Source organism: Panulirus ornatus, chromosome 72, assembly GCF_036320965.1.
Source record: "Panulirus ornatus isolate Po-2019 chromosome 72, ASM3632096v1, whole genome shotgun sequence".
Classification (NCBI taxonomy): domain Eukaryota; kingdom Metazoa; phylum Arthropoda; class Malacostraca; order Decapoda; family Palinuridae; genus Panulirus; species Panulirus ornatus.
The window spans coordinates 344,815-363,536 of record NC_092295.1 but is presented as its reverse complement, the minus strand read 5'-3'; the positions used below and the strand labels follow the sequence as shown (position 1 = coordinate 363,536).

Sequence of the window (18,722 nt, the reverse complement as noted above, 5' to 3'; positions counted from 1 at the left end):
ATGCCAAGGACACTTATTTTTGTATAAACTTTACACACAATTTTAAGTCATTTCCTATATACCTTCATCCAGTCATTCCCGAATTGATTTGCAATCACAAACATATCAAAATCATCAAATCTTCTTCACTTTCTCTACTTTTCATGCTTTTGTATACATTTAGAGAACTCTACGAATCTCGAGTACTATATTTTCAATATCAGAAATACATGGCCACTCTCATTCTTCTTTGCAAAAACAAAAGCAATCTTCAAAATTCTTTCGCAAATATCTACAACTTTGTGTGGTATTTGTGAAAAAATAGCACATCAGGTACAACCAGATATTGAAAACCAATGAATTGTATTTCCATTTATTGATTCTTTATACAATACTTCAGTACCTTTTATACAGTACTATTTGTGAATATGACAAAATTTATGGTAGTCATATTTAAAAACATACAAAAATTAACTTTGATCACAGTGCAGTGAATCTACTTATCTTGTCAGAGAAATACAAGAATATGGTAGTTACTAGATAATTTGTTTTTTCTTTGGATAAAAGTACACAAGTGTTATTCACAGCAATAGAGAGGGGGAAACAGCAACCTACATTACTTGACGATGGATGCAACTTTCTATGTTACAGAATAAAGGTATACATTTCCTCATAAAAACAATGAATCTCGATTCCCATGTTATACATATCAAGAATATCAATACTCTCATGATTAATAAAACCATACATAAGATGAAAAGATGAGGGCAGAGTATATTCAAGATTACTCTCCATGTTATAAATCAAACGAAAGACAAAGAGATTGTTCAAGCCATGCATTCTTCATGGTACCCCTGAGGGATTCTTAAAATGTGCAGATATATCTTCAACTCTCTGCAAAGGATATTATATGAAATTATAAATTGAGTTAGTACAAATTCTTAGAACAATACAATCTGTTTAATGTACCGTTAATATCATACATTAATCCATTCCCCTTTGTTAAACCTTTTCCTAATCATAAAAAGACAATTAAAGGTTTGTGCATTGGTTAATGATGTATCATTGAAGGACAGCGTAAGATACCACAACTAAGTGTTAAGCAATAAATAATAACAGGTGCCATACGATAATCAAATAGAAATTTACATTATTAATAACAAATAACTGCGGTGTTCATTAAATACACTGCTTTGACACCACTAATGCAAACAAGAGCCTCTTTTAATGCTTTGTTGGGGGATGACAAAAATGACTGTCAATGCATAAGAAAAATCTGAAAGTCATATTACATGAGAAAAATCACACTGCAGAGCACTAATTTGAAAAGGACTGAATATATCATACAAAATAATGAGCTTGTCATTTCTCAATATCACTTCTCTTCATCTAGACAAAAGTGTATTAATCTGTTCCCTTTAACTTCATATCTTGAATGACGGAAAGAATTATAATATTTGAAAAATTACAGAGACAGGAAGTAGAGTACAGTATCATAAACACCAACATTACCAAACTAAACAAATATATTACCTGCTTGGCTTTAATATCACTGGTAAAGTCAACAAACAAGCAATTTAAATGCTCTATAAAGAAATCCCAATCAATTACTGTGTGAAACTATACTCATAAAGTAATATAAATAGGTCCTTTCTAAAACTTACATTACATTATAACCAATAAACAAATCTGCTTCATATATTCTCTTTATTTTATACATGTTTGCCATTTCCTGCACGAGAGGTAGCATCAAGAACAAATGACCGAGCCTTAGAGGGGGAAAAAAATAATCCTCACTTGATTCCTTAGTCTGTTCCTTCTTTTGGATAGTAATACAGGCCCCCCAACTCCTGCCCCTCTTAGATGCCTTCCACGACACAGGGGAAATGTCTGCAGTATTCCTTCACCCCTATCCCCATCTTTAAGTTTGTTTTAGTTGTCTAACAATTACTATCTAGGAGGCTTCTTAACCCTTCGTTTAGAAAATTTATTTTTGAGTCCCTTCCCCCAATGATTCACACATCTTTATTACCAGTGAACAATAGTCAAGGTCCAATTTCATTACCTGATCCCCTTTTCATTACTGTACTCTTTGTTTTGATAAATTTTCTCATCTGTCCGTCCTAACTACAGCAGCAATCTATCCTGACCTCCTTGTTCAGCATTCTTAGTAAAATAATCAGCAAACAAATCGCATTTCATATCCCTCTGGCAGATCATTCACATTATATCAAGGATTGTTGCTAGCCCAGTAAAATTCCATGGGATTTCACTTGGAACCTTCCATCCTTTTTCTTTTTACATGAGTTCACCCTTTTCTGCCGTAGTGTAGCAGCATCATGAATTAGACTTCAAGGAAAAATCCTTGGTCTGCTCTATTTGTTCCTGCATTTCAAAACAATATACTACAGAAGGGGAAAATTTTCAAATAAGCCATTTCCCACATTAGTGAGGTAGTGCCAGGAACAGACAAAGAAAGACCCAACCACTAATATACACACACATATACATACACGCACATACAAATACATATACATATATACATATACATATGTACATATTCATGCTTGCTCGCCTTCATCCATTCCCGGAAACAGCATCGCAACCCCCTGCATCAGCGAGGAAGTGCCAGGACACAGACGAAAAAGGCCACATCTGCTCACACTCATTCTCTAGCTGTCTTGTGTAATGAACCAAAACCACACCTCCCTATGCACATCCAGGCCCTAAAGACCTTTCCATGGTTTACCCCGGACGTTTCACATGCCCTGGTTCAATCCGCTGGCAGCACATCAACCCAATATATATATATAAGTGTGTGTGTGTGTGTGTGTGTGTGTACCTACCTTTCTGCCTAGTCAGGATTATATACAGTACTTACATGAAATGAAGTAGCTGATACCCCCATATCATACACACATCACATCTAACTGATAAACGTAGCCTGATGAGAGAAATATGCCCACATGCTGACCAGCTTACTACTGAAAGCACTCTCGTGCATGTGTGACTCAACTCTCAGTCATTGACTAAGATAAATACAGTAATTAATCTTGGTGAAACTTTGGTTTGAAACAGTAGTAAGCAATAAAATTCAATTCCTTTGAAGCCAAAAAAAAAAAAAAAAAAAAAGAACACTTATCAGCAATGCTTCCTGGCAAGAACTACAGTGCTAATGGGAAGAGGCATATAGCCATTAAGATGGAAATAAGAATAAAGCAATGGAACATGTATAAGATTACATAATAATGGTATCAATTAATAACTACATCTTTAAGATGTAAATATACAAAAATTACATGTCCCAGTTTTAAAAATGGTCCTGTGAAGAATGTGATATACCTACGACATATACTCATACAGAGCGTTACTACACTTTGCCATGGAATATAGTCTCAGAACACCAAGGATAATTCTCAACATGAGAAGACAATGATAAACTAAAACACAATGGTCAGTATGATAAAAGCATTAAAGGTTAATGTTATCAGAAAACCGACCTAAAAAATAATCAGTAAACCAAAGATTATGTGTGTGGTGAATCTAGTGACCTCATAGATTGCTTGTAGTTAGCCTTTGGTTGCAAACCTTTATGCAATGTGTAGGAAAAAACCTTTTATTGACAGTCAGTCAGTGTTATCAAACAGCTATCTAATGTTTTGGAAAGAATAAATAAAGTTCTAAAGCTATACACGTATGGAGTATACGAAAGAGCTATTTAGCATACTTCACATAGCTCCAGGTTCTAAGTCATCATCAGAGTAGTCATCATCAACTAGTGAGGCTCCTGCACGACTCGAGAAATCAAACTTTGAGGTTTTCGCGGGAGGACTGAAAAAGGAAATTGAGACATGACAATTAAGGGAAAATAGAATGAAAAAAGGATTAGGCCCAGGAAATTCAATTAGGTATTATCATTACTTTAATAATTCTGTTCCACTTACATGGTTAAATCAAGTGCAAACAACTTCCCAGTTTACTTATGGCACATTTTTTATCCACATCATTAATCATTCAATTTTCACACCAAGTTCATTCATCAGAAGAGATCTATGTTGCCATTCTTACCAATTTTACTCTCAAAATTACTCCATTGGATAGAAAAAATCACAAATCACTCCTCTGGTTCTTCTCTTCCATAGTCAACATATATATATCTCCTTGGCCAACTTCATCTAAAAAGTGTCTTAAATGGTCTTACCATTTGAAAGCCTCTTAGTCATGTCTTTCGAAAAATATTTTGACACAAGTAAATCTTTCCCACACCTTCATTCTTTTTTTCTATTCTTATTCCAACCATGCTACATAACCCATTTTAAAGGATCTAAACTTGGGGTGTGAGGAGCAACAATGGTATTACTTAACAAATCAACTTAATGTGTAATAAAAAAACGTACAAGGCACTTCGTTGGTGTGGAAGTCTGGCACTTTGTTGGCGTGGAAGTCTATGTTTCACAGTAATAAACTATGCATAGGTTGAGGATGTGTATAAGTAGTTCAGGTTGTATGTATCACATCTACCCAATGTAACTGGAATACAGTAATGATAATAAAAGCTGCAGAATAAGAATGGAGTCTGAGAAATCTCCGAGTTGTATTTCTTACAAAGTATGAATGTGTTCTGTAATTAAAGGTGAAGTCATGGAGGGTTGCTTACTGTTGCTGCAAGAAAAATTGAAATAAAAAAGGGTACTAGTTTATGAGTATGAAATTATGTCACTTGGGATGAATGAAAAAATCATGACGGGCATTTACTGTTCTAAAGTTACTGTAGAAATCTTTTAATTGTTAGAATATGGAGAGGGTGAGTTCGGTATCAGGATGGGGTTAGAGTCCTATGGAAGATCTATCCTTATCTTTTATATATCATTCTATTTAAATTTTTCTCACCATACTGAAGTTTAAGATCCTCCTCCAAGAAGCATTCTTTTGTTATTTCTCATCAAATCTTTTCAGGGGATACAGGACGTACTGTACACCTAGCCTTTTTAGAGAGGTGTTTAACACAAAATGTGATGAGAATGAAGATATTAATTATATTTATCATACTTTGTCACTGTGTCCCACGTTAGCAAGGTAGCGCAAGGAAACAGACGAAAGAATGGCCCAACCCACCCACATACACATGTATATACATACACGTCCACACATGCACACATACATACCTATACATCTCAACGTATACATATATATACATACACAGACATATACATATATGCACATGTACATAATTCATACTGTCTGCACTTATTCATTCCCATCGCCACCCCTGCCACACAAGAAATGACAGCCCCCTCCCCCTGCATGTGCCCAAGGTAGCACTAGGAAAAGACAACAAAGGCCACATTTGTTCACAGTCTCTAGCCGTCATGTATAATGCACCGAAACCACAGCTCCCTTTCCACATCTAGGCCCCACAAAAGTTTCATTGGTTTACTCCAGATGCTTCACATGCCCTGGTTCAATCCATTGATGGCTATACCACATCATTCCAATTCACTCTATTCCTTGCATGCCTTTCACCCTCCTGCATGTTCAGGCCCTGATCACTCAAAATCTTTTTCACTCCATCTTTCCAGCTCCAATTTGATCTCCCACTTCTCCTCGTTCCCTCCACCTCTGACACATATATCCTCTTTGTCAATCTTTCCTCACTCATTCTCTCCATGTGACCAAACCATTTCAAAACACCCTCTTCTGCTCTCTCAACCACACTCTTTTTATTACCACACATCTCTCTTACCCTTTCATTACTTACTCGATCAAACTACCTCACGCCACTTATTGTCCTCAAACATCTCATTTCCAGCACATCCACCCTCCTCTGCACAACACTATCTACAGCCCACACCTCACAACCATATAACATTGTAGGAACCACTATTCATTCAAACATACCCATTTTTGCTTTCCAAGATAACGTTCTCGACTTTCACACATTTTTCAATGCTCCCAGAAATTTCGCCCCCTCCCCCACCCTACGATTCACTTCCGCTTCCAGGGTTCCATCCGCTGCCAAATCCACTCCCAGATATCTAAAACACTTCACTTCCTCCAGTTTTTCTCCATTCAAACTTACCTCCCAACTGACTTGTCCCTCAACCCTACTGTACCTAATAACCTTGCTCTTATTCACATTTACCCTCAGTTTTCTTCTTTCGCACACTTTACCAAACTCAGTCACCAGCTTCTGCAGTTTCTCACCTGAATCAGCCACCAGTGCTGTATCATCAGCAAACAACAACTGACTCACTTCCCAAGCTCTCTCATCCACAAAAGACTGTATACTTGCCCCTTTCCAAAACTCTTGCATTCACCTCCCAAACCCCATCCATAAACAAATTAAACAACCATGGAGACATCACGGACCCTACCACAAACCAACATTCAATAAGAACCAATCACTTTCCTCTCTTCCTACTCGTACACATGCCTTACATCCTCGATAAAAACTTTTCACTACTTCAAACAACTTACCTCCCACACCATATATTCTTAATACCTTCCATAGAGCATCTCTATCAACTCTAACATATGCCTTCTCTAGATCCATAAATGCTACATACAAATCCATTTGCTTTCCTAAGTATTTCTCACATACATTCTTCAAAGCAAACACCTGATCCACACATCCTCTACCACTTCTGAAACCACACTACTCTTCCCCAATCTCATGCTCTGTACATGCCTTCACCCTCTCAATCAATACCCTCTCATATAATTTCCCAGGAATACTCAACAGACTTATACCTCTGTAATCTGAGCACTCACTTTTATCCTATGTAATTAGGGTTACATAGAATTTGGCCAGTTTTAGTCAGATTTGGTATAAAAAGTTAACTGTGAGTGAGGGGTCAGGTTGGGCTGGTTTTGTCTGAGTTCATTTGGGTTTGGTTAAATCTGGATTATGAAAGGATTATAGACATATTATTACTTGTGCTTGAAGAAGTTTCAGTGAAGGTTAAAATATGATTACAATAAAGGAAATGACCACACAAGTCATAATGAACAAATGTCGAAACAATGATACCCGTGTAAAAAAAATCCTACATCTTTTAAAATACATTCTTGTATCTCTATTAGGGGGACTATTTGCACATCTCCAAAACCCCAGCTATATTCAACCTTGTCTAAATGGGCAATCTCTTAACTCAATCAAACATCAGTATTTCATTCACACATTAATAAAAGACTGTTATACCAACCTACTGCAGTCTTCTGAAGAAGGACTTAGAGCTCTTGGGGATGAAGGAGGAGACAGAGCACTCATGACAGAATCCTTCTTTTCAGTCAAGTACTGAGTTAGACGTCCTTCACGGCCAAAGAGCATAAGGAAAGCATCAATAAACTCACGACTTTTCTCTTCCCACTTCAAAATGAGATCATTACGTTTACCCTCTATGTCTTCCATCATTTCTTTACCTTTCTTTTTAAGGTCATCTATTTTGTTCTGAAGCCTGTACTTCTTTTCCTGATAGTAAGAAAAGTTAAACATTATCATTAAAAATTCAAGCATATTTCACATTGCCATACAACAAGCACTTCTGTGCTGAATACACATACTAAATACTGTAAATATGTAAACATATGAATATGCTTATAAAAACAAGAATTTGGATCAATGAAATACACAAAATTATAACATAACTGCACAGTAAAATAAATATACATATGCTGTGGCATAAAATGGGCTTATATCTTAAGGCAGGCAGTGCCAAAGAGTGAATATCTATTAATTTGCCAAGTTAAAATCACAACCAGATAAGTCTAAAAATATCATTTCATTCTTTATTATACTTGATCACCGTTTCCCGTGTCAGCGAGGAAGTGCCAGAAAACAAACGAAGAAAGACCCATCCACTTATATTTATATGTATGTGTATGAGCATGTATGTATATACATATATATATACATACATGCTCATACACATACATATCAATATCAACATAAACACATACACATACACAGCCATATACATATATATACATGTGCAACAATCACCACAGGAAAGAGAAAAAAAAACGCTAAGTACTTTTGTTTATTACATCCTCAGACAGGGTAGGATGTAATAAATGAAAGTACTCACTGTTTTTATTTTCTCTTTCCAGGGGTGATTGTTGCATATATCTCATCATGGTGAAGTGAAGGGTCTGCATATATACACATGCATATATACACATTCATACTTGCTTGCCTTCATCCATTCCTGGCACCACCCTGCCCCACAGTAAACAGCATTGCCATCCCCTGCATCAGTGAGGCAGCACCAGAAAAAGACAAAATAGGCCAAATTCATTCACATTCAGTCTCTCACTGTCACGTGTAATGCACTAAAACCACAACTCCCAATCCATATCCAGTCCCCACAGACCTTCCCATGGTTTACCCCACACCTTTCACATGCCCTGGTCCAGTTCACTGACAACACGTCAACCCTGGTATACCCCCTCATTACAATTCACTCTATTTCTTGCATGCCTCTCATCCTCCTGCATGTTAAGGCCCCAATCACTCAAAAGCTTTTTCACTCTACCCTTCCACCTCCAATTTGATCTCCAGCTTGTTCCATCCACCTGACACATATATCCTCTTTGTCAACCTTTCCTCACTCATTCTCTTCAAACCATTTCAACACACCCACTTCCACTCTCTCAACCACACTCTTTTTAATACCATATATCTCTCTCATCTTTTCACTACTTACCCAATCAAACCACCTCACACCACATATTGTCTTCAAACATTTCATTTCCAACACATCCACCCTCCTCTGTACAACCCTACCTAAAGCCCATGCCTTGCAACCATATAATTTTGTTGGAACTCCCATTCCTTCAAACATACCCATTTCTATTTTCCGAGAGAACGTTCTCTTTCCACACAGTCTTCACTGCTTCCAAAACCTTCACCCCCTTCCCCACCCTATGACTCACTTCCATTTCCATGGTTCTATTTGCTCCTAAGTCCACTCCTAGATATCTAAAATGCTTCACTTCCTCCAATTTATCTCCATTCAAACTCACATCCCAACTAAGTTGTCCCTCAACCTTGCTGACCCTAATAACCTTGCTCTCATTCACATTTACTCTCAACTTTCTCCTTTCACACACTTTCCAAACTTCTCACTGCTTCCAGCAGCTTACCTGACACACCATATATTCTTAAAACCTTCCACAAAGCATCTCTAACAATCCTGTCATACGCCTTCTCCAGATCCATTAATGCTACATACAAATCCACTGTTTTTTTTTTGTTTCTCACACACATTCTTCAAAACAAATACCTGATCTACACATCCCCTACCACTTCTGAAACCACACTGCTCCTCCCAATTTGGTGCTCAGTACATGCCTTCAACCTCTAAATCAATAGCCTCTCATACAATTTTCCAGGTATACTCAACAAACTTATGCCTCTGTAGTTTGAACACACCTTTATCCCCTTTGCCTTTATACAATGACACTATACATGCATTCTGCCAATCTTCAAGCACTCCACTATGATCCATACATATTCATATATTTTTTTTCCGAAAGGATTGCCATTTCCCCATGCTAGCAAGGTAGCACAAGGAACAGACCACGAAAGGGTGCATCCACTCACATCCTTTCTCTAGCTGTCATGTGTAATGCACCGAAGCCACAGCTCCCTGTCCATTACCATACCCTACAGACCTTTCCATGGTTTACTCTGGGTGCTTTACGTGCCCTGCTTCAATCCAGTGACATCATGTCGATTTCTGTATACCACACCTGTTCCCTCCACTTCTGACACACATATCCTCTTTGGAGATTATAACATGTTAAAAAAGATGTAAAAAAGAACTCTTGTAGAGTAAGACTGGTGGATGCATTGACTCCACTGCACGAAGAAAAAGTAAATGTAGACAGTACAGAGAAGTTTCAAAATCTGTATGGGTGGAAGGTTGGAAAGATAGGGTCCCAGGAGTGAAAAACTGTCCCCCTAAAAAAGTAAAGTACAAATAGGTAATTACACACACATTACTACTGGAAAAAAAAAAAAAAAAAAAAAAAAAAAAAAAAAAAAAAAAATGTTTTGTCAGAGTTGCATTAGTTGAGAGTTGGGGAATCTGTGCATATAGGTTGTTGAAGTGTAAGGAAGGAAAAAGCTTATCATTTTCTTCCTCTAATATCATTTTTGAAATCACTTTTCATGCCAATATGCTGAAATAAGAAAGGCAGCTCTCACTGTCATCCATACCCCAAAAGATTCTGCCTATCTACACTGCAAAGCAACAGCGTAGGGGTTGCATGGAAGCTCATGTAATGTCTTCCTACCATAAGACTGGGGAATCTTAAATATTCTGTTGGTAAATAGAGTTGCAAGTGACAAAGGTCATCTACGTATGCCTCTAACAAGTACTGGTTCCTTCCTATGCAGGTAGATAAATTGAGAAATTATGGCATATGTATGGCAGCTAGTCTCTGAAGATAACCTACACATCATAAAGATATAGATTTAAAGGATTAAAACACTCTCTCCACCTCTTACATACTTCATTCCTTGTCATTAACATTCTCTGACACATCTAACACACACAAGCTTTACACATACCTCTCTTATACTTTCATTTACATCCTTCAAGAATAGTTTGTTTTTCTATTCTCATTCATTTTTCTCCCAAGGCCCTCATTTTCTTTCCTTTGATTCATATACAACATCCTTTTAACTTTTTGATAAAGGGGTTCATATCATACATTCTTAATCTTATACTACTTACACTACAAGTCTAACTTGCAAAAAAGTATCATAAGATCTGACAAATATCGCCCTCTCAAGCTATTACATTCCTTCTTACTAAAAATAATTCAGCTGTGCTCTTGTCTACTCTATCTTCTATGTGTCTGCATCATGTATATATGTATAAATATATAATCCACAATACCTTATTTTTTTCCAAAAAATCATCTTCTAGATACCATGGAGCCTCTGGTAAAACCTCATCAACATAGCGGCAGTGTCGCACAGCCTCATAACGTTCATCTTCAGTCATTACCGTTCGTCCCTTGCGTTCATGGGTAAGCTTATCAGAGGTTACTGAAAGAAATCACTTGTAAATAATACCAGGCAATAACTTATAATAGCACGCAATAACAGATTATCCCTGGGGGTAGGGGAGAAAGAATACTTCCCACACATTCCTCAAGTGTCTTAGAAGGCGACTAAAGGGGAGGGAGCGGGGGGCTGGAAATCCTCCCCTCTCAATTTTTTTAATTTTCCAAAAGAAGGAACAGAGAAGGGGGCCCGGTGAGGATATTCCCCTCAATGGCCCAGTCCTCTGTTCTTAACGCTACCTCGCTAACGCGGGAAATGGCGAATAGTTTGAAAAAAAAAAAAAAAAAAAAAAAAAAAATGTTTTGTCAGAGTTGCATTTGTTGAGAGTATGGGAATCTGTGCACATAGGTTGTTGAAGTGTAAGGAAGGAAAAATCTTATCATTTTCATCCCTCTAATATTTTTAAAATCACTTTTCATGCCAATATGCTGAAATAAGAAAGACGGCTCTCACTGCCATCCATACCCCAAAAGATTCTGCCTATCTACATTGCAAAGCAACAGTGTAGGGGTTACATGGAGGCTCATGTAATGTCTTCCTACCATAAGACTGGGGAATCTTAAGAAATATTCTGTTGATAAATAGAGTTGCAAGTGACAAAGGTCATCTACGTATGCCTCTAACAAGTACTGGTTCCTTCCTATGCAGGTAGATAAATTGAGAAATTATGGCATATGTATGGCAGCTAGTCTCTGAAGATAACCTACACATCATAAAGATATAGATTTAAAGGATTAAAACACTCTCTCCACCTCTTACATACTTCATTCCTTGTCATTAACATTCTCTGACACATCTAACACACACAAGCTTTACACATACGTCTCTTATACATTTATTTACATCCTTCAAGAATAGTTTGTTTTTCTATTCTCATTCATTTTTCTCCCAAGGCCCTCATTTTCTTTCCTTTGATTCATATACAACATCCTTTTAACTTTTTGATAAAGGGGTTCATATCATACATTCTTAATCTTTAATTCAATGCAATTTTCGAACAGATGAAGCTTCTCCACTCAAACTCTTTTTTTCTCCTCTGCTAACTTTTTAAAATCTTCATCATCCTATGGGTCTCTTTCTACAATTTTTACAGGCGTGCTGCATATTTACCATGCAACTTGTGATCAAATGCATTCTTAAACTGCCTCCACATCACCTCAACCTCACATTACACTGTTTTGGATCCTCTCAGCTTTATATTCGACTTCTGCCAGTCAAGTTTCACACCTTCATTCTTTGATTTTTCTACTTTCATCGTTCCTGGTTTTTCATTCACATTCTTAGCCTTATACTACTTACACTACAAGTCTAACTTGCAAAAAAGTATCATAAGATCTGACAAATATCGCCCTCTCAAGCTATCACATTCCTTCTTACTAAAAATAATTCAGCCTGTGCTCTTGTCTACTCTATCTTCTATGTGTCTGCATCATGTATATATGTATAAATATATAATCCACAATACCTTATTTTTTTCCAAAAAATCATCTTCTAGATACCATGGAGCCTCTGGTAAAACCTCATCAACATAGCGGCAGTGTCGCACAGCCTCATAACGTTCATCTTCAGTCATTACCGTTCGTCCCTTGCGTTCATGGGTAAGCTTATCAGAGGTTACTGAAAGAAATCACTTGTAAATAATACGCAGGCAATAACTTATAATAGCACGCAATAACAGATTATCCCTGGGGGTAGGGGAGAAAGAATACTTCCCACACATTCCTCAAGTGTCTTAGAAGGCGACTAAAGGGGATGGGAGCAGGGGGGCTAGAAACCCTCCCCTCCCTGTATTTTAACTTTCTAAAAGGGGAAACAGAAAAAGGAGTCATGCAGGGAGTGCTCATCTTCCTCGAAGGCTCACACTGGGGTGTCCAAATATGTGTGGATGTAACCAAGATGAGAAAAAAGGAGAGATAGGTAGTATATTTGGGGAAAGGTACCTGGATGTTTTGGCTGTGAGTGAAACAAAGCTCAAGGGTAAAGGGGAAGAGTGGTTTGGGAATGTTCGGGAGTAAAGTCAGGGGTTGGTGAGAGGACAAGAGCAAGGGAATGAGTAGCACTAATCCTGAAACAGGAGTGGTGGGAGTATGTGGCATAATAATCAAACTAGGATTATGGGTCTTATATCATTCAATTTTTTTGGTGCTGGGAAGGAGCTACATAGAGTTGAATGGCTGAAGATCAAATTTTTCTCACATTATGAAGCAGGATACATTACAGGTTAAGTCTTTTTTTAAGTGGTATCACTGGCAAAATCTAAACCAGAGGTCTCATGCCATTCAATTTTCTAGACACGAAGAAAAAACACACAGTTCATGAGTACATTTATCCGATTTAGATCGACAGAAGACAGAAGGACAATGGAAAGACATATGGGCAAATGGTTGGATGGACAATGATGTCAAATATAAAGATTTTCAAACATCTACTGTGCTATAGAAGTGACATAATAAAATATGAAAACAACTACACTTTGCTATGATAAAAAAAGACTACTTTATGTATGCCACAAAGAATAAACATATTGAAAGAACAAAATATGTGCAACACTGAAAGTATAAAAAATATAATAGTCTTAATCCAGTGGTTATTAAACTTGAAACAGTACAATTCCCTAGAAATTACCCTTCTCAGTAAGAAAACAAAAATCCTTACGATATATGGGTATGCAACATATTACTAAAAATATGTGTTGATGTGGTATAGTGATGAGTAGAAAGCAGAGGATCTGAGCTGGAAGTATGAACGCTAATTACCTATGTACGTTCACGAAAGTTATGGTTTTTCATATGGTGATTTCTTTCTGCATACACCTAATACCATTACAAACTATTTTTGTTTTTCCAAGGGCATCACACACTTTCCATACGTACCATTTACATATGTTTCAATTTTTTCATACCTGATCACCATTTCTCAAATTAGCAAGGTAGAACCGGGAAGACGAAAGAATGGCCCTATTAACTGACATCCACTCTTTTGCTGTCAGGTGGAATACATTAAAAACAAAGACACCATTCTAAAGCCATGCTCCACAGATCATTCAGTGGTTTGTCCATACTGCTGTACTCTACTAATATGAATAATTCACAGAGAAAAATGCCTCGGTCATTCTGTATTAACTGTTTCCTCTATCACACCTCTGCCATTCTGTATTAACTATTTCCTCAATCACGACAATGTTATTTTGAGGAAAGTAAGTCTTGGGCTCCTGTGTTATGACTGAAATGCTGTATGCTACTGCAGTAGAGCAGAAACTGAGTAAAATTCAAAATGCAGTACAAGTAAAAACAAGGACAGCTTACTGAAATATTCTAACACGAAGAAAATATTGAATATGAGAGAAAGAGAGGACAAGCTCATGGGGTCCAGAATCAAAAGAAGCAATGAAGCCTGAGATGTTTCTCCGGGCTCTGGCTGTGGAGCATGCAAGAGAAACCCACCCAGTGTCTTCTTAAACAGGTGTCAATATATAAAACAGGCATAAGTGAAACTGTACTTAGTGAGTCCATGAACAGTTAGAGCAAAGTGTATGTACAAAACTTAGCGAAGAGACAAAAGGAGTGCAAAACTCTCTCCCCTCTAAATACAAACGGTAATCATATACATGACTCAAACACAAACATTTGGACAGAAAGCCACACACACATACACACACACCACAGGAGTGCTCCAGGTTCTGTTCTACGACCTTTACTCTTCCTGATTTAAGTGAATGTCTTGCCTGAAGGTATAGACTTTTACCTGAATATGGTTGCAGAAGACACAAAGGTCAAGTAGGAAGTGAAAAGCAAGCACGATTGCATATACTTACAAGGGAACAAAACAGACACCAAAGTTTGTCTGACACACTGATGAAATTCAACCCAAGAAAATGTAAGGTAATGAGGATGGGACAGAGTGAAAGATGACCTCAATATCATTACCCCTAGCAGGAAATAAGCTTTAGAACTCTGTGAATGAAATGGAACTGGGAGTTCACATCATCCTTAACCTGTCATCAGAGACTTACATTAAAAGAACAGAGATCACAGAAGAACAAAGTGTAACCAGTCCTTCACAAACAAGAATTGTCTCAAATGGGGATTCCTGTTGGGGGAGGATGCCCAACTTCAATGCCTTTATCTTCCATTGTTTGATTCTCGCCACTTCCATACAACATGATTATCTATTCTACTCATAATATCACTGTGAGGTACAGCTCTCATATACAAACTGTTACGTAAAACTGCGGTAGCCTCAGTATCTGCTATTTCATTACCTCTAATACCAACATGTCCAGGACATTAGTAAAATCTACACACTTATGTTTTGATAAGAGTCTTGATAAGATTTTGATCTACAGGATGCATCAGAGCACAATTAAGTGGTGAAAGCAAGTGAGCGTGGAAAAGAAAAATAGAATGATGAATGGCATGGGAAGGAGGAAAGTGAAACTCGAGAACTGGAAGCAGAGTGGTATGGTATTTAGGGACACAGTGCTTATATGTGCAGGTCGAGTGTGTGATGTCTGGAAGGTGGATGTATGAGAACAGGTAGTAAGCGATGGGGTGAGATGTAAAATCATTGTGAAAGGAAAAAGGGAGTCATATGGAAAGCATCTACACACATGTGTGAGTGACTGGGAGGAGTCAGGAGAAAGCAGTGGAGGTCATTAAAAAAAGGTATGAATGCTGAAAAAGAGGGTACATGCTCTAGAAATGAGGTAAACAAATACAGATGAACTTGAGAGAAAATCAGAAAATGTTTTGGAAAGAGATGAACAACGTATGTGAAAGTGAAAAAACAAAGCAAATGAGGCAGAGAGGAGGTGAAATATAACGAGAATTTTGAGGGAATGCTGAATGTGTTTAATGATAAGTTAATGGATGTGGTGTGTGGGACAAGGTGGCATGTGGCGTGAGAGAAGTATGATGAATGGTATGATAAAGAGTGAGGTGGCAGCAAATGCCATGCATGTGTTTTAAGTATGGCAAAGTAATGGAAGCGGATGGGACAGCAGATAATAGGGGGGTGAGAGAGCTCTTAATAAGTTCATATGTTATTTAAATGTTTGTATGGCATAAGGTGAGGTGTCTGAGGATGGGCAGAATGAATGTATGCTACCCTTATATAAAGTCAAGGGGGACAAAAGTGAATGCTCAAATTACATAGGCACTTCCTTGTAATAAAGAAATGCTTGAGACAATGATCTGAATGAATGTGGTATATGGGGGGAAGAAATGTGCTGTTAATGGACTGAATCAGGGTATGTGAAATGGTCAAGGTAAATAGCAGAGTAGTGTGTGACGGATGACAGTCTCTGGTTTCAGTACAACATGCATGACAGCTTAAGAGTGGCTGAGGGCAAACGTTATATTGATAGCATTAAAATAGCTGCAGTTAACGAATTAAATGTTTAACATAGTTTACACTTACATATAATATAAACAAAGGGCACTTAGAACTAGCATTGGTTATACAGGATATGCAGTTAAGGTTACGTTATGTCCAGATCGCAATCAGCTCATACAAAACTGTTCATAAAAAATCCCAAGTCTGCACTAACAGGGCCCATGAATTTAGGGTTTTTGATGTTCTAAATGTATAAAAGTGAAACTTCACAATACTCACCTCCTACAATTAGGTAAATATTGGGAAATAAGTTCTTTGCCTGCATAAGTTGCCGAGCATGCCCCTGATGGAAGAGGTCATAAATGCCATCGGCATAAACTCTGATAAGTCTTGGTGCGTTTCCAGCTCTTGCCATATCCAGAGTAATTTTTTGTTTGTAATCACAGGCATTTCTCTCTCGTACAGCTTCTTCATCATCCGTAAAAGGAGCTGGCTTACAAATGGTCTGAAAGTTAAACCATAAAAGACTTACAGTGCTGAGCTTTGCCTAGTTCTTGGAATTCATTTTGTATACTGAATCTTTCTTTCTATTGAAAGTAATGATGCCATAGATATCAAATAAAAATTTTATATTTGTCTTCAATATAATTCAATTGAGAATCATGTGTCAATGAGAAAAAAAGCTGGACCTAGGAGGAAAACGCAATGTGAATCATATCTGATAAAAAAAACCTAGCCAGCATGATGATTTTCTATTTGCAAATTCAAGTCAAAATATCAAGCACTGAATTCAACTTTATCTACCCACATTAACTTTAAGGGGCTAAAAAAGTGTTACATCACAGAAGAGTAATACACAATAGATTAGCTCTAGTAAATGATTCTTTGCACATACACTGCAATCATGGCTACAACAAAGAAAAAAATCTAAAATTAATTTGTGTCTAGATTTTCTTGCAGATGTGAATGAGAAAAACAGACGACTAAATCTAGAGAGAGTGACAAATAAAAAACAAGGAACTTCTACAAGTTAAGTGAGACAATCGGAGAATTCGGTGAAACAATTTAAGATAGAGCCGAAGTGATCTGGAGGCCATTCAAGAGAACACTATTGCAAGCTACCACAAAGCTGTGCAGTACTGTAGATATAGACTGGAAAAGAGAGGTAAAGTATAGTGGAGTGAAAATTTGGGGAGTTTATTGGAGACAGAAAGGATGCACAAAATACGTGTTCATAAAATAGTGGGAGAGTGCCAGATGACCAGACAAGGCTTTTTGTATTTTGTACAAATAAAAGATCAGCAAGAATAAGTGGAAAACCTATACAGGAATCAGTTGACTGAGTATATTTGGATGCTGCAAGGGAATTTTGTTCATAAAAGAGTGAAGAAAAAACTGCAATGGTTGAATGAAGGAAAGAGAGGTTTTAGGCAAAGGTAAAGGACATATAAATCAAATTATGTTTATGAGGATAATGACAGAGATGTAACAAAAAGAGATGTATGCTATATTCATGAAGATTTTATGTACAGTTTAGAGTGAAATGGCTGAGTTGTCTGTAGAGGAAGCTGGCCACTAAAGTTTTCACAGCAACCTCCTGATCCACATATCCTCTACAACTCCTGAAACCACACTGTTCCCCCTGAACTTGATGTTCTGTGCACACCACCATCCTCTTAATCACAACTCATCCATGCAACTCACCAGGTACACTCAAGGAACGAACACCACCGTAATCTGAACAATTATTTGTGCCCTACTTGCCTTTATATGATGTGATTATAAGGGCAACTCACCATGAGCCGAACACACTTTGAAAATCTTAGTCAACCAATCAATCCCATCCACTCCAGATGCTTTACCAAGCTTCAACTTACACTGGGGCTTCATTAACCTTTCTGTTTTCACTAAACCATCAACCATTCTTCTCTCACTTCACACACCTCATCATCCAAAACATTTCACATCAGCTAGCTTATCTCAAACACATTCAACAGTCCTTTTTAATACTCACTCCATCTCTGCCTGTAACCACTTCCCCAACTACCCCCTTCATTAATTCTTCCATGTGTTTTCTTATTCTCCTCATGCTATCAGGTTCCTACCAGAACATCTTCTTATTCTCCCTGAAATCTGTAGATGTTTACTTACCCTAACACTCATTTGCCCTTTTTCCCAGCCCCTGCACCTTCTTCTTGACATCCTGCCACTTGCACACCTAATCACTCGCATCTCCTAATCATTCACACACCTTCCTTCATGTAATGACCATACTTTCTCTTTTCACTTTCATTGGCAACAACTCATACAACACCATCAGAACTACCGACTG

The 18,722-nt window shown here is 37.5% G+C and overlaps 1 protein-coding gene across 1 annotated transcript in view; it reads right to left on the bottom strand.

Annotated features, from left to right (window-relative positions):
• Window positions 1–338: 338 nt before the first annotated feature.
• LOC139748084 (choline-phosphate cytidylyltransferase B-like) overlaps window positions 339–18,722 on the bottom strand; it is a 45,152-nt gene continuing 26,768 nt past the window's right edge. Inside the window, exons 5-9 of the mRNA XM_071660695.1 lie at window positions 16,670–16,895; window positions 12,522–12,673; window positions 10,887–11,024; window positions 7,185–7,498; window positions 339–3,810 (exon numbers count right to left, since the gene is read on the bottom strand). Coding sequence (XP_071516796.1) covers window positions 3,708–3,810; window positions 7,185–7,498; window positions 10,887–11,024; window positions 12,522–12,673; window positions 16,670–16,895 — 933 coding nt within the window. The 3' untranslated portion in view covers window positions 339–3,707. The remainder of the gene's footprint in view (window positions 3,811–7,184; window positions 7,499–10,886; window positions 11,025–12,521; window positions 12,674–16,669; window positions 16,896–18,722) is intronic.